General features: G+C 41.8%; 1 protein-coding gene across 1 annotated transcript in view; it reads right to left on the reverse strand.

Moving 5' to 3' along the window:
• The window catches only part of LOC126470118 (KN motif and ankyrin repeat domain-containing protein 3), a 400,202-nt gene that overhangs the window by 145,209 nt on the left and 235,726 nt on the right, over nt 1-19,267 (reverse strand). The window contains exon 6 of the mRNA XM_050097722.1: nt 7,670-7,750. Within this exon, the coding sequence (XP_049953679.1) occupies nt 7,670-7,750 (81 nt within the window). The remainder of the gene's footprint in view (nt 1-7,669; nt 7,751-19,267) is intronic.

Here is a 19,267-nt window from a genome sequence, read left to right on the forward strand (position 1 = left end):
CTGAAGACTAATAGAGAAAATAGCTTCTTGGGAACATTCCATAAAAATACATTTTTTAATTCTGCGTCGTTTTGTGCACTTGCTTTCACGGGAATGGTCAAATACACGTGGTCCGCATCGAAGTTGATCCAAGAAAGGACAATCTTTTTGAATCCAAGCGAACTGTTTTTTTCGGTGTCGCTTCTTAAGAATCCTGTACTGCAAGGCAGTAGCATTCATTGAAAATGCTTGGTGCTCTGCGAATTTGTGTTTCGGTTGCTTCTGCGACAAATAACATCCGGAATTATGTTGTAGTACGGCATGCGATGCAAGCGATAGTGAGTAAAACGATTCTGTAATCTGTAACAAAGGGAATACATACTTCAGGAAAGTTTGTCGTCATGACTGATTTATTAATTAAATTACTACTGCGAAGATGACTACTTTGAATAATTTTGCAAGACGTAGACTATTTAATGATATTCGTCCGACAAAATAGAAAAATGAGAAGTCAAAGTACACAGGCAAGATTGGAACCCATATCGCCTTCGTGGTAGCCGCGAGTCTTATACACTACGCTACACTCACTAGGTCGAAAGATAATTAACGTTACGTGTATAGGAGATATGCGTAAAACTTCAACATCGTTTTTTCTCGGAAACTAGGGGCCGTCACATGAAAACCCGCCAGTCAGGCAGTCGCTCTACAATATACCTAAGATTCTGCAAAATCCGTGATTGATAGGTCTGATGGTCCCCTTGTTAGTCTGACGTGAGTCTGTCATCTGTCTTCCTTGGGTCTACGTCCATAGTGTCATTCCACTCCTCCAAAGAGTAACTCCTACACTCTTAAAGGCTATGAACGATATCAGTGACTGATCTCCGGTCGAGTAATCAAATGAGATAGTATCTTTTCAAAAATTTACGCTCATTATTATTATTATTATTATTATTATTATCATTACTATCGTTAATTCCCCATTTAGAAGAGCGTCAAAACACAATCAATTTACATGGCACTTTTTTTGTCTTTCTTTTCTCTTCCCAAAAACCTCTCGTATATTCACTGTATTCCTTCTTCCTCTCTTCTGTCCACTTCGTTCCTAGTTTCTTCTCCTTTGGTGTTTCCTCGAATTTCTGTTTCATGACTGTACTTTACTCTGTTCGTTATTTCTTCTGTGGAGATACTTAGTTTCTTGGGGTCTTCCATGGTTTCCTTTGTCGAGTTAGTGTTCATCTTATATCAACAAATCACCAAAATCTTCTTGACAGCCTATTTTCTTTCATCCTATAAATGTGCCCATAGAATTTAGCCCTTTTTCTGATGTTGTTTGTAATTGTCTCTGTCTGTTTGTACAGTTCTTTTGTCGGTCTTTTTATCCAGATCCCATGTCTCTGAACTGGCCCATAGATCTTTCTCAGAATTTTCATCTCTTGCTTTTCCATTTCCTCGATTTTCGTTCTTCCCCTGATTACTGTCGTCTCTGAGGCATACAAGGCATCGGGTAAGACTACTGTTTTGTAATGTCTTAATTTGGCACTAACGGAAATTTTTCTTATCTTGTAATGGTTCCATGTAAGTCTGTAAGCTTTTTGTAGCTTTGCAACTCTTTCTTCATTGGCTGTCGAATTTAGTCCTGTTTTCTGTATAATCTCTCCCAGGTATTTGAAACTTTCTACTTGTGCTCTCTTTCCATACTTTGTCACCAATGGGTTTCTGTCTGTGGATTTTGTGTCCATGTACGGTTTATTTTCATACGAAATTTGTAGTCTTGTTCTGACTGCGATTTCATGTAGTGTCTCTAAGGCTTCTTTGGCTTCTTCTCTGTTATTTGTTATGATGGCTATATCATCGGCAAAGGCCAGACATTTTAGGTTGATGGTTCTATTTTTGTGTCTCCCCATCTTTACCCTATTGATTCCTTTGTCCCTTGTACTGCTTATTTTCACTACATCTGCGTTAAATAAAATGGGTGACAGGCTATCTCCCTGTCTCACTCCTGTCTTGATTTCGAACGGTTCCGAGACCTCTCCCATGAACTTCACTTTGGATTTTGGATTTGTTAATGTTTACTGGATTAATTTCCTGGTCTTGTTGTCTACCTTCATTTCTTCCAGTGTACTGAAAAGCGTTTTTCTGTGTATGGAATGGTAGGCCTTCTTGCAATCAAATGTTATTGTGGTGTTTCTGAACTTTCTCGTTGCTAATATTGTTCTCAGGCACCAGATCTGTTCACTGCACGATCTTCCCTTCCTGAACCCTGCTTGGTACTCTCCGATATGTGGATCTATCTGAGGTTCTAGGCGATTTAACAGAGCTTTCAGAGCTTTGGATAGAATTTTGTATGTCACAGGCAGTAACGAAATTCCTCTATAGTTATTAGGGTCTGTTTTGTCTCCTTTCTTGTGCAGGGGTTGTATTAGGACTGACTTCCATTCTTCTGGCACCTTTTCTGTTTCCCAGATGTTTCTGATTATTCTGTGTAATGTTTTCATGGTTTAATTCCCATATTTCTGCAATCAGTCCATCTTCTCCTGGTGCTCTGATACTTTTCAATGATCTTATTATTTTCACTAGTTCGTCGTGTCTTGGGGGTTCGGAGTCTTGGTTAGGTTTTGGGTTTGTAAACTGTAATCTCTGTTTTTGTTCATCGCAGTTGAGTAATGTGTCAAAGTATCGAGCTAATATTTCACAGTTTTTCTTCTGATTTGTCTCCAGTGTTCCATCTTGTCCTTTGAAGCATAAGCTTGGAGGTTGGTATCCTGTCATATTTTCTCGGTATATTCTGTAAAAATTCCGTGTGTTGTTTCTGGTGAAGTCCTATCTCCTTCAACCTGCTGTTCTCGTAACCTCGTTTTTCTTTGCGGATTATTTTAGTGTTTTTCTGTATCCTGTTGAATTCTTCTCATTTTTCTTGTGTTCTATGGCTGTTAAATTTTTTCCAGGCTTGTATTCTGTCTTCTATGGCTCTGTCGCATGTCATGTTCCACCATCGATGTTTCCTTTTTCTCGGTGGTTGCCCCAGTTTTATCAGTTCTCTCATTTTTTCCGACAGTTCTGTCCAGTTATTGCTGTTGATTTTCGTAATTTCTTCTATTATTTTTTTCTTGTTTAGTTGCAAGTACTGTGGATCTGTTCTGAAAGTTCTGTTGGTTCTCTTGATTTGTCTGTTGGGTATAAATTTTGCTTTGATTTGGAGAAGGTGATGATCAGGCTCAAAAACTCCTTTCCTAGATCTTACGTTCGTTATTTCTCTAGCGTTTTTCATGGATATTGCTACGTGGTCTATCTGAAATTCTCCTAGAGCATTGTTGGGGGACTTCCAAGTTACTAGCTTTCTGTGTGTTTTCTGGAATTGCGTTGACATGATTTTCAGCTCAAAATTCCTGCAGAAATTTATCAAGTTCTACCCATTTTTGTTTGTTCTCTTGTAGGCCGTGTGTTTCCCTGTCGTGTCTCGGAATTTTCTTTCCTTGCCTAACTGGGCATTGAAATCCCCTAATAACAATTTTACGTGATTCTTGGGGATTTTGCTGGTAGTTTCTTCCAGATCTTCCCAGAATTCCTCTATCATCTCTGGGTTCTTCCTGTTATAATTATTTGCGGGGGAATGTGCACTAATTAGTGTATGGGCTTTGTTTCCAGATCGTATCGTGAGTCTTGAAATTTTTCCTAATTTTTGAGGTGAAATCTATTAGAGACCTGTATCGATTTATGTACTACAAATCCTGTTCCGAAGAGTTTGAGATTACTTCCTGGAATGGTTGTGGCTGGTTTGCCCTTATATATTCTGTAATTTTCCGAATCAAAGTGGTTCTCATCTGCGAATCGCGTTTCTTGTATTGCCATAATTTTGATGCTGAATTTATCCATGAGAAGTTCCGATTCTTCTCTTCATGACATGCCTGATCCCCTGGAATCCGATGATCAGATCTATTATCCAGTCTTACTGACTGGGGCCCAGGGTAGTGGATTCTTTCCCATTGTTATGTCATGATTATTGGTTTGTGTCGATGTTACGGTGGTGTAATCACTAAGGATCTCACATAATTTCGACTGGAGTTTTGAGTTCCAGAAGAGCTCACAGAGCCAACTGCCGCTGACCAGAGTACCGGTGGCTGCCACACAGACGTGTCTATATTTTGGAGCTGCTCATTATATCACTTTTTTTGTATTCAGAGCAGCTACAAATCTTTCGGTCAAACATATATCATCTGCGAATATCTCTGCATTTTGTAACAAATCTGTGACAGTGTTACCCCCTGTACACAACAAAGTCGGCAGGGAACAGCCTCACAGGGCTACACACTTCATTCGCCATGTCGTTTTCATTATCTGATCAAAAGTATCCGGACACCCTCAAGTAATGCGGAACTGGCCACTGCATGTCACTAGAGGGGCAACCGCGAGTATAACAGGTGTCAGGGCGTATTATGTCAGTAGAGAAGCACTAAAACCACAGTGGATCGGTCACGAGAGCTCATTGACTTCGAACGTGTCTATTGGATGTTACCTGATTAACAAATCCATCAGGGACATGTCAACCCTTCTAAAACTGCCTTAGTCGACTGTCAGTGATGTTATTGTGAAGTGGAAACGCGAAGGAACAACAGCAGCTAAACCAAGACCAGGCAGACCTCATTTACTGACGAACAGGGACCATCGACCATTGTGGAGGGTGGTTGTAAAATATCGCACGTAAGCAGCGGAAGGAATGCCTTGCGAGTTAGTGCTACTAGCAGTCTAGCTATAGCAATGCCTGTACGTAGGGAGTTACACAGAATAGGATAATTTGGTCGAGCAGCTTCTCACAAGCCACACATTTCTGCAGACATTGCTAAGGGATTGACGCTTGATGTGACGTAAAGAGCGATATCACAGGGCGGAGGGTAACTGAAAACAAGTGATTTGAAGTGATAAACCACGCAATACCATATGGCTATCCTATGGAAGGGGCCGGGTTTGGAAAATGGCTGGGAAATATTACCTGCCATCAAGAGTAGTGCCAACAGTGAAGTACAGAAGAGATATTGTTATGGAACTAGGGTGTTTCTCGACGTTAGGGCGTGTTCCCTATATTGCACTTAAGAGAACGCTAAATGAGGGAGAATATGAACTCATTTTACGGAATTGTATACTGCGTACAGTGGAGGAACAGTTCGGAGACGATGATTCGTTTTTATCAACAAGACAATGCACGCTGCCATGGAGCAGCATCCGCGAGGCGATGGTATGTGGATATTAACAATCCTGAAATAGACTAGCCTACCCAGAGTCCCAATCCGACCCCAGTGATGCTCCATACAAAATGACTACTCCTCAAGAGAAGGAACATAGTACATCATGTTATGTTGAAACAAAATCTGAGCCGGCCGCGGTGGTCTAGCGGTTCTGGCGCTGCAGTCCGGAACCGCGGGACTGCTACGGTCGCAGGTTCGAATCCTGCCTCGGGCATGGGTGTGTGTGATGTCCTTAGGTTAGTTAGATTTAAGTAGTTCTAAGTTCTAGGGGACTTATGACCTAAGATGTTGAGTCCCATAGTGCTCAGAGCCATTTGAACCAAACAAAATCTGATGTGTAGATTAAGAACTAGCTACGGAAGGGCTCCATCGTCACGCGCTTGACTTCGTGCATGGCACAAGAGAGTCATGGAGATTTGGACAGTATTCGAGAAAGGTAGAGTGGACGACCAAGAACATCTGAGGGAAACATCGACCGTGTAAGACAAACCATCGATCGTTCTGCCAGAAAGTCTGCCCGTACTGCTGTCAGACAGTTACAGCTAGCACATTAAACTGTGCAAAAAGTCCTACACCAAATTTTGCTGTTGTACGTTTACAAAGTGCAGTTCTTACAGGCACTGGAACCAAACGATAAACCAAGGCTATACGAGTTTATAGTTCTCACGCTGGAACGAATGTCTGCAGATGAAAAATTTCTCACCCGAATTTGTTGCAATGAGGAGGCAACGTTTCATCTTTCAGAAAAACTAGACACACACAATGTGGGTTCTGGGGATCAGAAAACTCCCATGTGACTAGGGTGCTTCAGCGAGATAGTGCAAATGGGAACGTACGGTGTGGGATCGTGTCTAATCGCATCCTTTTTCTTCTTCGAGACATAAATATCTGTAAATGTTGACACGGAACTTTTGACAGAATAAATGGAACCACAACTACTTGACCTCCAACCAAACATCATTTTATGGAAAGATGGTGCGCCTCTAATTGGCGGACTGCATATTCGTGAATTCTTAAATGAAAATTTCCAGACCAGCGGATTGGAATGGCTGCCCAAATTCGCCGGTCACTTCGTTAACCAGGTATAACTCACTCTGGCTTTTTTCTATGGGACGTCGTCTATCAAATAAAATGTGGAACATCACTGACTTGAAGCAAAGGATTACTGATGTACTAAAACGGGCAAAAATCTTAAATGTGTAGATGTCTAATTTTGTAATATAGTGTACATTATTTTCATTTGCTTATGCAAAGAATTTTTGAATTTGTAGAGAGACCTTATAGGTACCTGTACTGTATACAGGGTTTAAAAAAACTACATATACAAATTAATAGAGTTATTAGAGGAGATAGAAAGAAACATTTGTTATGTGACAACAATGTCACAGGTGCACCGCATCCCCGCTAGCGATCCCTAAAGGACTTGATGCTGGATTTCCCTTAGATAAATGTTCTCAGTTGTTGTGACTGCTTCGTATGAAACATTTTGAATATTCGAATCTGATTTGCAACACAATCACAGCTCACTGCTATGAAGAATAAGTTTTCGTTACTACGTTGTCCACGTCCCTGGATGAATGACTACATTGTTATTGTTTATGTTATGTTGCATATACAAATGGTTCAAATGGCTCTGAGCACTATGGGACTTAACATCTATAGTCATCAGTCCCCTAGAACTTAGAACTACTTAAACCTAACTAACCTAAGGACAGCACACAACACCCAGTCATCACGAGGCAGAGAAAATCCCTGATCCCGCCGGGAATCGAACCCGGGAACCCGGGCGTGGGAAGCGAGAACGACCACGAGCTGCGGACTTGCATATACATGAAAGTTCCTAGTGATGTTTAGAGGCTCATGATGGCTGATTATACGAGTACATTTAACCGAGTTCGCTGACATGCTTCTCTGCTATGGGAAAGCAAGATGCAGCCGTCGAGCAGCAAGGCGCCGTACGCAGAGGCGCTGGTTGTCCGTTTGGCTGGAGCTATCCGTGAAACACCTGGCTGTTTTGAGCATGTTGGCCAATCACTGGCACGCAGACGCCAGTTATACATAAATGTCAACGGATGAAATTTTCGCAAACATCGCTAAAACAATATTCATCACACAGCAGTTTGAACACAACGTGTGTATTTCTAATAATGGCAGTTGTTTACCATTTGTATAGAAAAAGAAACAGTACTGCGCGGTAAGACGTGGATATAATTTTGTTCGTTGCCGCGAGATCATGATGAATTTTTGCACTCGAAGAACAGAAATATTTGAAACGCGGTGGAATAACATGTGCAGTGAGGTTATTACCGGTTAGGACGACGGTAAATCATTTTCCTTCATAGTTACAGTGATAACTATCCAAGCGGAACGCAACTCTAAACTTAAGAAGGCCAGAAGCAAGTGTATTACTTTCTAAAGCAATGGCAGCTGACATCAACTTCTGTACTCACCTGCAGTATCGGTATTAGCTTCACTTGTTCTTCCAGTTCCCGCATCCGTTCCAGACTCACAGCCATTTGCTCTCGGATAGTCTGGAAAACAACACAGTAAGAACAACAAAGTTTAATTCATATCTGCGCTCTAAATAGAATCAGTAATTTGCCGTCATAAATACAGGGTGAATCATCTAAAACTTGCCCAGCAAATATTGCGGAAATGGGAAGTGCTGTTGATGTACGGTTTTCGGAGAACGGATTAATTGTCAGGGGCTCGTATTGTTAGCCAATAAACAGCTTGAAATGATATTTAGAAAGTGTGCTTTTGTGCAAGCATACGCTTTTTAAAATGGAACAATGCCTGTTGACATTAACAGGGTAATATCAGGGTAAATTAGAATATCAGTGGTGTCTGTTGCAGGATTCTAGTGCGAGACGTTTGGGGGATATCGTATTTTGAAAAGTTCCCACACCGACACTTACACAGTATCAGTGGTAGCACACACTAAAGAACGACACAACTGCTTGCAGCATTCACTAGTTATGTGGATTCTGACCAGTAATTAGACAACTGTCTATCACACGTTGTGTTCAAAATGAACACCGGCAGCGGTAATACACGCTTCCAGTCTGGAATGGAACGACTGCTGCACACATGCTACAGTAAACATTTCAGCTGAGATGTCCGAGCGGTTGCATATCATCGGGTTAGGTAGTATGTCCTTGTAGACAGCTTCTTTAAGCTTTCCCCACAAAGTGTACAGGCGTCAAATACGGAGAACGGGCCGAACAAGGTGCAGATCCTCTTCGCGCAATCCAACGATTCAGCAACGATTCATGAAGACATGCTGTAGTACATCGTGCATTATGGGCTGGACAGCCATCACGTTGGTACCACAGATTCCTCCTAGTCTGCAGAGGAACGTCTTCTAGCACCCGTGGAAGACGGTCTCTTAGGAGGTTGCGAAACTTGTGCTCGTCCAGTGTTCATTCAATGAAAAACTGGCCTATGAGCTGATGGTTCACTATCCCCCACACGTTTACACTCCATGGACGCCGACGCTCAACCTGAAGAAGCCAACGGGGATTGTCAGCAGACCAATAGTGCATATATCGGCGTTTTACCTGGCCATGATTGGTAAATGTGGCTTCATCACTAGGCAAGATACATGAGGCATCTGGAGTATCCTGTCTTAATGTCCATGTACAGACGTTAACACGATTCTTATAATCCTTTCCATGCAGCTCTTGATAGGGAGATATGTGGCAGGGATGGAAGCTATGTCAATGGAGAATGCGTAAGACACTTGCCTGACTCATGCTACTTCCTTGCGCGATTGCGCAGGAGCTAACGTGTGGATCAACTGCAACAGCAGGAAGGACTGAATTTCCCCCTCTTCCTTCCATTACGTTGTCTGCGTGTTACACTACCACTGTCATGTAATTGGTTGAAGAGGCTGATAAATAATTTCCGAGTCGGTTGACGTCTATTGGTATATCTTGCCTCATACACCGTACAAGAACGAACTGCATTCTTCCTACACTTTCCATCCACCATGAGCATGTCGTCTTTTTCTGCATTGGTAAATCTCATCGGCCACTCACGGCCTACTGCTCGGACTGTAACACAAAAACTGACTAGCAAGTCGTAATGCACTCAAGGAACACACATGCATCCTGTAAGCAAACATAACATCGTACATAGCAACTACTCAAGTTGAATAGCACAACCAAGTGACGATGTGGAAAGTTTTCGGAATACGATGTCTCGGAAACGACTCACACTAGAAACGTGCAACAAAAACCACTGACAGTTATGTCAATAGGAATTGGTCCATTTAAAAAGGCGTATGTCTACAAAAAATATACACTCAGTATTATTACAATCTGTTTATTGGCTAACAATATGAGCCTCTGACTACCAATCCATTATGTGAAAACCACACATCAGTATCACTTTCCATTTCCGCAACATTTGCAGTCAAGTTTTAGGCGATTCGCCCTGTATGTCACATGCTTAGTATTTTCGGAAAAAGAAGGAAGTTTGATAAAACGTACAAAAACTGTCATTGTACTTCGTACTTTAGCTTATGTTTACAGTAAAGCACTTATTCATAATAAATTTCTGATCCCTCTTTGTGCCTCAAATAATGTAACTAAATACTATCGCAGAATCACAAGCAAATTTAAAAAAAAGAAATGTTCATGAGCTAAGGCAGTCATTAGTATTAATACCTAACAACTTGGTTAGCACAACTCCATATTGTTTGCTGAGACCCAGCAACTCACCATCCATCATGAGCACACAGACAAGGAAAACGAAATAGGTAATAGCAAAACCAAAGCCGAAATGACAAACTCAATTTTCAAATGTTCCTGTGTGCATTATGGAATCCCTGTCAATGAGGAATACAGTTTATAGCTGAATTACGTAAATGATTGACTATAATTCACAGCGGGTTCCTTAAGCAGAATGTTTTCTCAAGCGACTGGAAGAGAGGAAAGGTTTTCAGTCTTCCACGCGAAAGTCGCCGAAAATGACACACAGAACATACGGTCCTATATCTACTGCCGACTCCTTGAACACGTACACAAAATTACTTTCTCCGTGCACGGTCTCCTAAAATACGCAACTCGCACTCCATACATTTCATTCTAAAGGTTGAGTAACCAGGCGGAATGAGAGGTTTCTGACTTTATAAAGTTTCTGTTTCAGTACCACCCTGAGGGTTATTACATACAAGTATGATTCATAACTGTTTTCAAACGCAGAACACTGCACATTACTCTGGGAGGTAATTCGTCCACAGACTCAAAAGCAGTTCCAGATATGCTTCAGAGAAGTGTAAAATGCCCATTACTGCCGGCGTTAAACAGGTGTATACGGCTTACTATCTGGTTCAAAACATATCATGCAACCTACCTAGGAGTTTTGTAGGGAGCACATTGCGCTCATGTGGGAGCGATCTAGATGCTTGTAACACAATAAACTGTTAGCCAAGATCGTAGGAATTCTTTTTATTCCATGATTACCGGTTTCAACGAAACTAAAGCCGCCATCATCGGATCTTAGAACACATACAGGTTACAACATCAATGCAAACAATCATGATATTAATAGTTGCCTATAACACGCAGGCCTTACAAAATTGTCATGAGTATCACATAGGCGTCCAAGAAAGATGACACAAATATTAAGTGTCTCCATCACATACCTAGCGTGCGCTTGTATGTGATAGAGACACTTAATATTTATGTCATCTCTCTTGGACGCCTATGTGCTACTCATGACAGTTTTGTAAGGCCTGCGTGTTATAGGCAACTATTAATATCATGATTGTTTGCTTTGATGTTGTAGCCTGTATGTGACCTAAGGTCCGATGATGACGGCTTTAGTTTCGCCGAAACCGGTAATCATGGAATAAAAAGAATTCCTGCGATCTTGGCTAACAGTTTATTGTGTTACTACCTACGTGTATACGTTTTGTATTCTAGAGACGCAGAAATTGTTAATGAACATTCTACAAAGGATGGAGACACGAGATAAACATGCATCGTCTTACTAGCGAATGGTGGTGAAAGAAATAAGTCAAACTGAACGCAGAGAAGTTAACTACGGTCTATTTCGACGAGAAAAGATCTCTATAACAGGAAAATCTCAAGGATCCCTGCTGTCCGGTGCATGGGTAATAAAAATTTATCGCCCTTTTCCTGATTAGTTAGCTAAAATTCTCTACTACACTCTTACAGCACACAAGAGTATGATACTATCAAAGATACTATGTGGCAATAGCGTCTGGAAATTAACGAGTAAAATCCGTGTCAACGAAATGCATATACCTCAAAATGTATGTCTTAGATGGATTTTGCGGGTAACATACACTCGACACTCTGGACAAGGACTACAACTTATATAATAATGTTACATATAGAAATTTAGAAACAATCAACAAATCTACATAATAAGATTGACTAGGTCTGTGGGACCTTAAGACAACTGGAACGAACAGGCACAACAAATCCATGTCCCTTGCACCGATTCAACGTTCCTAAGACATTGAACATGGCATATAATAATTTTACAACCAAATTTTCGGAGGTAGGCTTATAGACTCCTGTGACTCTTAAAACCCTTTTCCAACGCGATATAACGGAACATAACTCTCACATACTACACGCAGTGATAAAATGGAGGCCGCCTGGGGACGACGAGACTTCCATATTCGGAAGCGCCGATGAAGGCCGCGAATGGGGAATCCACTGGCAAAAGTGACTTTGACAAAGGGCGGACGGTTATGGCCCAATGACTGAGAAGCTGGCGGCTGTTCGCATGCTAGTGTTGTAAACATCTATGGAAAGTAGTTGAAGGATGATGAAACCACGAGTAGGCGACAAGTCGTAGGACGTCCACACCTCAGCAAAGAACGTGGAGGTCGGGAGCTTGCCCACTCTGTAAAGTAGGGTACGTGGCGATCTGTGGAAGATCCGACGCAGAGTAAAATGCCGGTGCAGCAGAACTGTTTCGGAGCACACAGTTCAGCGCGGATTGTTGAACATGGTGTCCGCAGCAGACGACCCTTATGTGTTCCAGTGTAGACCTAACGACATCGTCAGTTACGACTGCAGTGGGCACGGGATCATCGTATTGGAGGGTGGATCAACGGAGCTTGTCATCTGGTCAGATGAATCACATTCCACGTTAGACCATATCTATGTTCATGTTCAGATATCCTGTCATCTAGGTGCATAGCTACTTGAAACACGCACCGCACCACGGATGCAGGCTGGTGGGGGCAGTATTATGCTATGGGGGACATTAACCTGGGCTTCCATGGGACCTGTAGTAGTAATTGAAGGCACCATAATGTCTGTGGACTATGTGAACATTATTCTAGGCCACCTGTGTAGCTTCACGCTTGATATCTTCCACAACGGCGATGGCATCTTCCAACAGGATAACTGTCGGTGTATCAGGCCAGAATCGTGCTACAGTAGTGCGAGGAGCATGATAGTGATCATAGGTTGTCCTGAGCACCAAATTCATCTGGTCTGAACCATATGGGGCACATCAGCGAAGCTATCGGGAAACAGCTTCACACCCAGAAACCATAGGCCCGTGATTTATGGGAATTCCATGTCCTGCAAGTATACACCTGGTGCCACATACCTCTGGAAACCTAACAAGGACTTGTTGAATCAATGCCGCCCAGAGCCGCCTCTGCACTGCGTTTAAAAAGTGGACCAACACACCATAAAGCAGGTGCTCATAATGTTTTGGCTAATTAGTGCAGATATCTATAAAGATGTTCCACAAATACCTTTGAGTATCAGTGTGCGAGGACATGAAATGGTATGATGACCCTGGTTCAATCGTGCTTAAAGCAAGCAGCAAATTTCAGTTAGTTTGGTTCGACACTGGGGAGCTACAATTTATGTATAAAAGAAAATGTTTAAAAAGTTCTTATACATGCTGCACTGAGAACTACTGTAGTGTGCAGGTTTTAGATTGTGTTGTGTTAACGATGTACGTGGAGCATCTAAAAAGGTCAGTGTGACTGGCCACCATTTTATGCTACAAAAATGCTGAAAAATCTGTATTGAAAAACGCTCGAAGAAAAGTGACTACTGTTTCTGAAAGTCTGCTTAGAAAGTTTGTGGGACAGGGTCTCACTGAAGAATAGGCAGATTTCTAGAATCTCTCCCTTAGCGTTCTGGCAGGAATTCTAATGTTAATCTAATTCAGTTTGTGAACGGAACGAATGAAAGGCCTTAGTGTATGATTTAATGAAAGTAAAATACAAAAGTGTTGAGTCATACATGCCTAGAGGGAATATACAGGCAGCTATACGAAAGTTAAAGAATGCTCTGGAGAAAAGCGAAGCAGCTGAATAAATATCAAGAGCTCAGATGGCAACCCAGAACTAAGCAAAGGAAATCAGGCTGGAAGGTGGAAGGAATATACAGAACGGCTACTTGAAGACGATGTTATTAAAAGGCAAGAGGAAGTAGATGAATGTGAGATGTGAAATGTGATATTGCGAGAAGAACCTGACAGAGCACTGAAAGGGCTAAGTCAAAACTAGCCACCTGGAATGGACTATATGCCCTGAGAGTCAGCAAGACCTTTGGGAAAATGAAGCATTACAATAGTATTCCACCAGCATGCGAGGTACATGCCAGTCTTAAAGGAGAATATAATAAAAGCAATTCCAAATGTAAAAAGTGCTGACAGGTATGAATATTACTGAATTATCAGTGCAGTAAGTCATGGTTGCAAAATAGGCAAGATAACAGAAGAATGGAAATACTGCCAGAAGCCGTCCTCGGGAAAGGTCAGTTTCGTTTTCGGGGAAATGTAGGAACATGCGAGGAAATACTGACCCTACGGCTAACTTTGGCAGAGTGAAAAAAAAACTTTTAAAGCAAATTTAGAGAAAGTTTTTGACAATCTTGACTGGGACACAGTATTTGAAATTCTGAAGCTAGGAGGAATAAAATACAGGGAAAAGCTATCTACAACTTGTACAGAAACGAGAGTGCAGTTATATGTGACAAAAGGTACGGAAGAGAGAGAGTTAAGTGAGAAGGCAGTAAGACAGAGACGTAGGCTATTCTCCATGTTATTCAGTCTGTACATTACGCAAACAGTTAGCTGGCCGTTGTGGTCGAGCGGTTCTAGCCGCTTCGGTCTGGAACCGCGCGACCGATGCAGTCGCAGGTTCGAATCCTGCCTCTGTAATTTTTGTGTGCTTTGTCCTTACGTTAGTTAGGTTTAAGTAGTTCTAAATTCTAGGGGACTGATGACCTCAGATGTTAAGTCCCATAGTGCTCAGAGCCATTTTGAGCAAACAGTAAACGAAAGCAAAGAGGAATTTGGAAAAGGAATCAAAGTTCAAGGAGAAGGAATAAAATTTTTTAACTTTGCCGATCAAATTGTTATTTTTCCGGAGATGGCAAAGGACTTCCTTTAAACGGAAAGGATATTGTCTTCAAAAAAGTTAATAAGATAAACATCAATAAAAGAAAAACAATGGTCATTGCTGCATCTGCAGTTCAGAAATGGTCGAGGAAGGGTCCAAGAATCCTCTTACACAAACTCTGCTACTGGTCCTTCAGGTATAAGAGCGTCCAACAGATACGTCCCGGGGACCCTAGGTCAGTTTGTAGCTGGTTGCAGAACCAAACCTAGCGATACTAAGTGTATACTCTGTTCAAAATTACTGAAGGATTGACAGCTGTAGGAAGTAGTAGTGTGAGGCTCATGCCGGACATACGGCTCGTATTCAGTCAATCTTACGAGATCAGTAGCCACTCCCACCACCCTCAGTTGTCAAACATTCACCTCCACCACTACAACACTTTCTCCGGCACTTTGCTTCAGGTTCAAGCTTACTGTTGATCGTTCGTTGGCTCTGTGTTTTTGTTTGTTTTCGTTCCTTATATTGACGCGAGTTGTTATTTTTATTTTGTTTCGTGATGCTGAACAATGTCAGAAGCAAGTTCCTCAAATTTTATGAGTAGAAACGTTCGACGTCGATCTCATAGTGAGGGAACTGCGGTACTACTACAGTCGAGCGAAAGGACTCGCATGTTACGCGTCCACTTCGGGAAAGAAAAATTTAGTAGAAGCCTTCTTATCTCCATGAAGAGATGATCAAAAGAACTGGGGCAGAATTGAATACAAATAAAAAAAAATTGTAGCAAATATTGGCAAGGATATGTACGAGAAGACAGATGAAACTGGAGAAGCCGCGCGGGATTAGCCGAGCGGTCCCAGGCGCTGCAGTCGTGGGCTGTGCTGGTGATCCCGGCGGAGGTTCGAGTCCTCGCTCGTGCATTGGTGTGTGTGTGTGTGTGTGTGTGTGTGTGTGTGTGTGTGTGTGTGTGTGTGTGTGTGTGTGTGTTGTCCTCAGGATAATTTAGGTTAAGTAGTGTGTAAGCTTAGGGATTGATGACCTTAGCAGTTAAGTCCCATAAGATTTCACACACATTTGAAGATTTTTGAAACTGGAGAATAATAGGAGTTGAAGACTATGGGGGAAGGAATGCATGGATAAAAGGATTACCAAAACAGATTCAGCTGTTGAGGTTGTTCATGACTGTATCGCAAAAAAGGAACATCAGTTTGCTAATTATTGACCACCCTTGGGAAGGGAACCGGGCGTTTTCAACGCAGTCGCACGTTTATAGTTATCCACGACCTCGGCTTTTAATATTGACGTTTCTTTCGCCATGAGCTGTTGATGGACAGGGCAAATACTCATAGACGCCTGGCTGATCTATAAACCTAGTGATCTGTGTCGAACTGAAACCAAACAGGCGACCGTTTAGATCTTGACGTGAGAACTGGCGGAGCTTTGCGACGTCACTTTTGACTCAAAGTACAGGGGCTGGGCAAAAATATGGAAACACTGTGAGAACTGCGTGCTTGAACATAAATGCAGAGGCTAGCAAAGCGTGCAGGTTGCGCTGTTGTATTTGACCACGAACGGCAACTGTGCAGTATCCTCAATATGTTCCAAGTGTCAGTCATGATCCGAACAGTGTTCTGTTTAATTGTGAGCACATTTTGTCGGAGCTAAGTGAATTCCAACGCGGGCAAATTGCTGGTTCTATAGTGGTGGGTGTTTCCATAACTAAAGAAGCCAGAGTTCTTGGTGTTTCAAAAGGTACTGTATGGAAGATTTATACCGTATACGGGCAAAGTAGAAAACATCATCCGCTAAGTCCCAACGCGGACCGAAGTGTAGAGTGACCGCGACTGACGGTATTGAAAAGGATTGTGACGATAAACGTGAGAACGATAGCTGCAATAGTCGCTGTAGAACTGAATGTTGCGCTCGCGTACCCTGTTAGCACCACAACAACGTGAAGGGAACACCATAAAAAGGGAATTGCAGGCCGAGATGGAGTTCCAAAACAACTCATCTGTAACGCAAATGCCCGTAACGGGAAAACATGGTGCCGAAGCCATAAAATCTGGAATATGGAGCAATTAAAGAATGTCATTTTGTCGTATGAGTCTTGTATCTAGCTTCTGGCCGAGGTCACGTCCCAAGACTGAAAAACTACGGCGATTCGGTGATGATTTGGGCAGCCATATCGTGGTATTCCGTGTTTCCCGTGGTAACTCGGCTCGCCTGCATTACTGTCAAGGACTATGTGACCATTTTGGCTGATCAGGTCCATCCCATGGTATAATGCTTGTTCTATGATGATGATGATGATGCTGTGTTCCAAGACGACAGCTCGCATAGTCCAGGACTGGTTTAGTGAGCATGAGGATGAACTGTCGCGTCTCCGGTGACCACCGCAGTTACAGGATCTCAGTATTACTGAACCTTTGCGGTCTATTTTGGGGAGAAGGGTGCGTGATCGTTATCCACCTCCATCATCGTTAACTGAACTTACCACTATTTTGCAGGAAGAATGGTATAAGATTCCATTGAAAATGATACAGAACCTATCTCTATCCACCCAGAGACGACTGGATGCTGTTTTGAATGTCAACGGGTTCGCTGCACTGTATTAGGCATGCTAGTGTGTTGTGTTTGTTGTCTTTCCGTATTTTTGTCCAATCTCTGTATCTCCCCTGTGACAGAGTTTCTGTCTGGAGAAGATGAGAGTGCTATTTATTCTTAAGATATCATTCACATAAGATTTACAACTGACTTCAATTACGAGAAAGTTTCCTCCTCCAAAATTCACTGTCATCGGAACTGTAATTTCGTAAACATTCCGCATATCACCATTAAAATGTAATTTAAAAATTAAAAACAGTCTTGATCGCAACTTTTTATTTTTATTGGAGTGACCGGTTTCGACTCTATTTAAGAACCATCTTGAGACTCTGAACAAACGTATTACCAGATAGAGAGGTCGTTATAATGGTAAGTATATAAAGCAAAATGTAGAACTAATAAATAAATATACCCACATCGGTGGGTGGACTCCGTGGTGTCTTTCACTATGGACTAATGTGAAGACTGCCTCCGCATGCACTCATTTGTAATAACTGTTATAACCACCATCACATAAAGTTATTTCCAACATGTTATATCGACAGAGGACGTTGGTCTTCAACTACAGCAATCTTTGACTGCTCTGTAGACTGCCGCAGCGGAATAGGACGCCGTTTCCACGGCAACTCTCTATGTACCTCCGCTAGCAGCGTCTCACTATCGATGTAGCAACTTTTGGTGCATCTTGTACAGAATTAACATTAGAGGGCAGCGTACTTTTAGCTGTTCTTAAACCTTTAACCTTTACAGTTTATATCTCATGACGAATAATGAGACTTACGTGATGTTACGATATAATTCACTTTCTAGTTGTCTCCAACATGTTATATCGACAGAGGCCGTTGGTCCTCGCCTATTGTAATCTTTGACAGCACTGTAGACTGCCACATCGGAATAGAACGCCGTTTCCACGGCAACCCTCGATGTATCTTTGCTAGTAGCGTCTCCCTGTCGATTTAGCAATCTTCGCAGAATAGACGTTAGAGGGCAGCATACTTTCAGCTGATTTTAAAGTAAGGAACCTTTATATTTAGTATTTTATGACGGATAATCATTTATAATGATGGTACGAAGTAATTTAATTATAACGCACTTTTTAATCCACTTCTTGTGTTTACCTTATCGTAGACGTCTTTCTGATTGGCTAGCAATGATGTCACACTCAGGACGGTGGGCGTGACCAAGCCTATTTAATAACCGTTCCCTCCTTGTTCCATTAGCAGTTATTCCAGCGTCGAGGTTTCAGCCAGCTTGCTCCACGGAGTCCACCACCGTTCTGGTTATATTTATTTATTAGTTCTACATTTTGCTATGTATACTTGCTATTATAACGATCTCTCGATCCGGTAATATGTTTTTTCAAAGTCTGAAGATGGTTCTTAAATAGAATCGAAACCGGTCACTCGATAAAAATAAAAAGTTGCGATCAAGACTGTTTTTAATCTTTAAATCTTAATTTTAAAGATTGCTGATAATGTTTTCAAAAATTTTATTTTTATTTTTACCATTAAAATGTGTTGCCGTAAATAAAACGAATACTAAAACATACTGAAGTTCTTGCATAACACAATACTGCCTGTTCCATCTTTGTACACTGAATAGTCTGCTAGTTGAATGAAATGTGAGACTACGTGCGTGTCCTATGCGTGATGCGACAACTACGCTCCGGGTCTCTGCGTGAACCTGCCGAACGTCAAGCCCTAAGTCATTTTGAACAAAGTATAGTCCTCGGAATGTAAATTACTGGAAAGTGGTAATAGACATGTAGGATAGGAATACTAAAGATGGATAACAGTGTAAAAATAATGTATTAAAGAGTCCAACATCTCCTGCTTTATACAAACCTTAAATTCAGAAATCATAGGAAGGTGAATTATGCTGGTGAACAGGGCCATATAAAAAAGACACCGCAGTAAAAAAGTTTTTAAATAGGATGTGATCAAATTTCATCCGAAATAACACACTTGATCCATCTCCACTAGGCAGAAAATTGGTAACAACTACAACAGAAGAAAAAGTTGAAGTTTATATCGACGAGCGTCCCACAAAACTACTTATTAAGGAGCTAGAGAAGCAGACCTACATGGTCAGT

Source organism: Schistocerca serialis, chromosome 3 (assembly GCF_023864345.2).
Source record: "Schistocerca serialis cubense isolate TAMUIC-IGC-003099 chromosome 3, iqSchSeri2.2, whole genome shotgun sequence".
NCBI classification, from domain to species: domain Eukaryota; kingdom Metazoa; phylum Arthropoda; class Insecta; order Orthoptera; family Acrididae; genus Schistocerca; species Schistocerca serialis.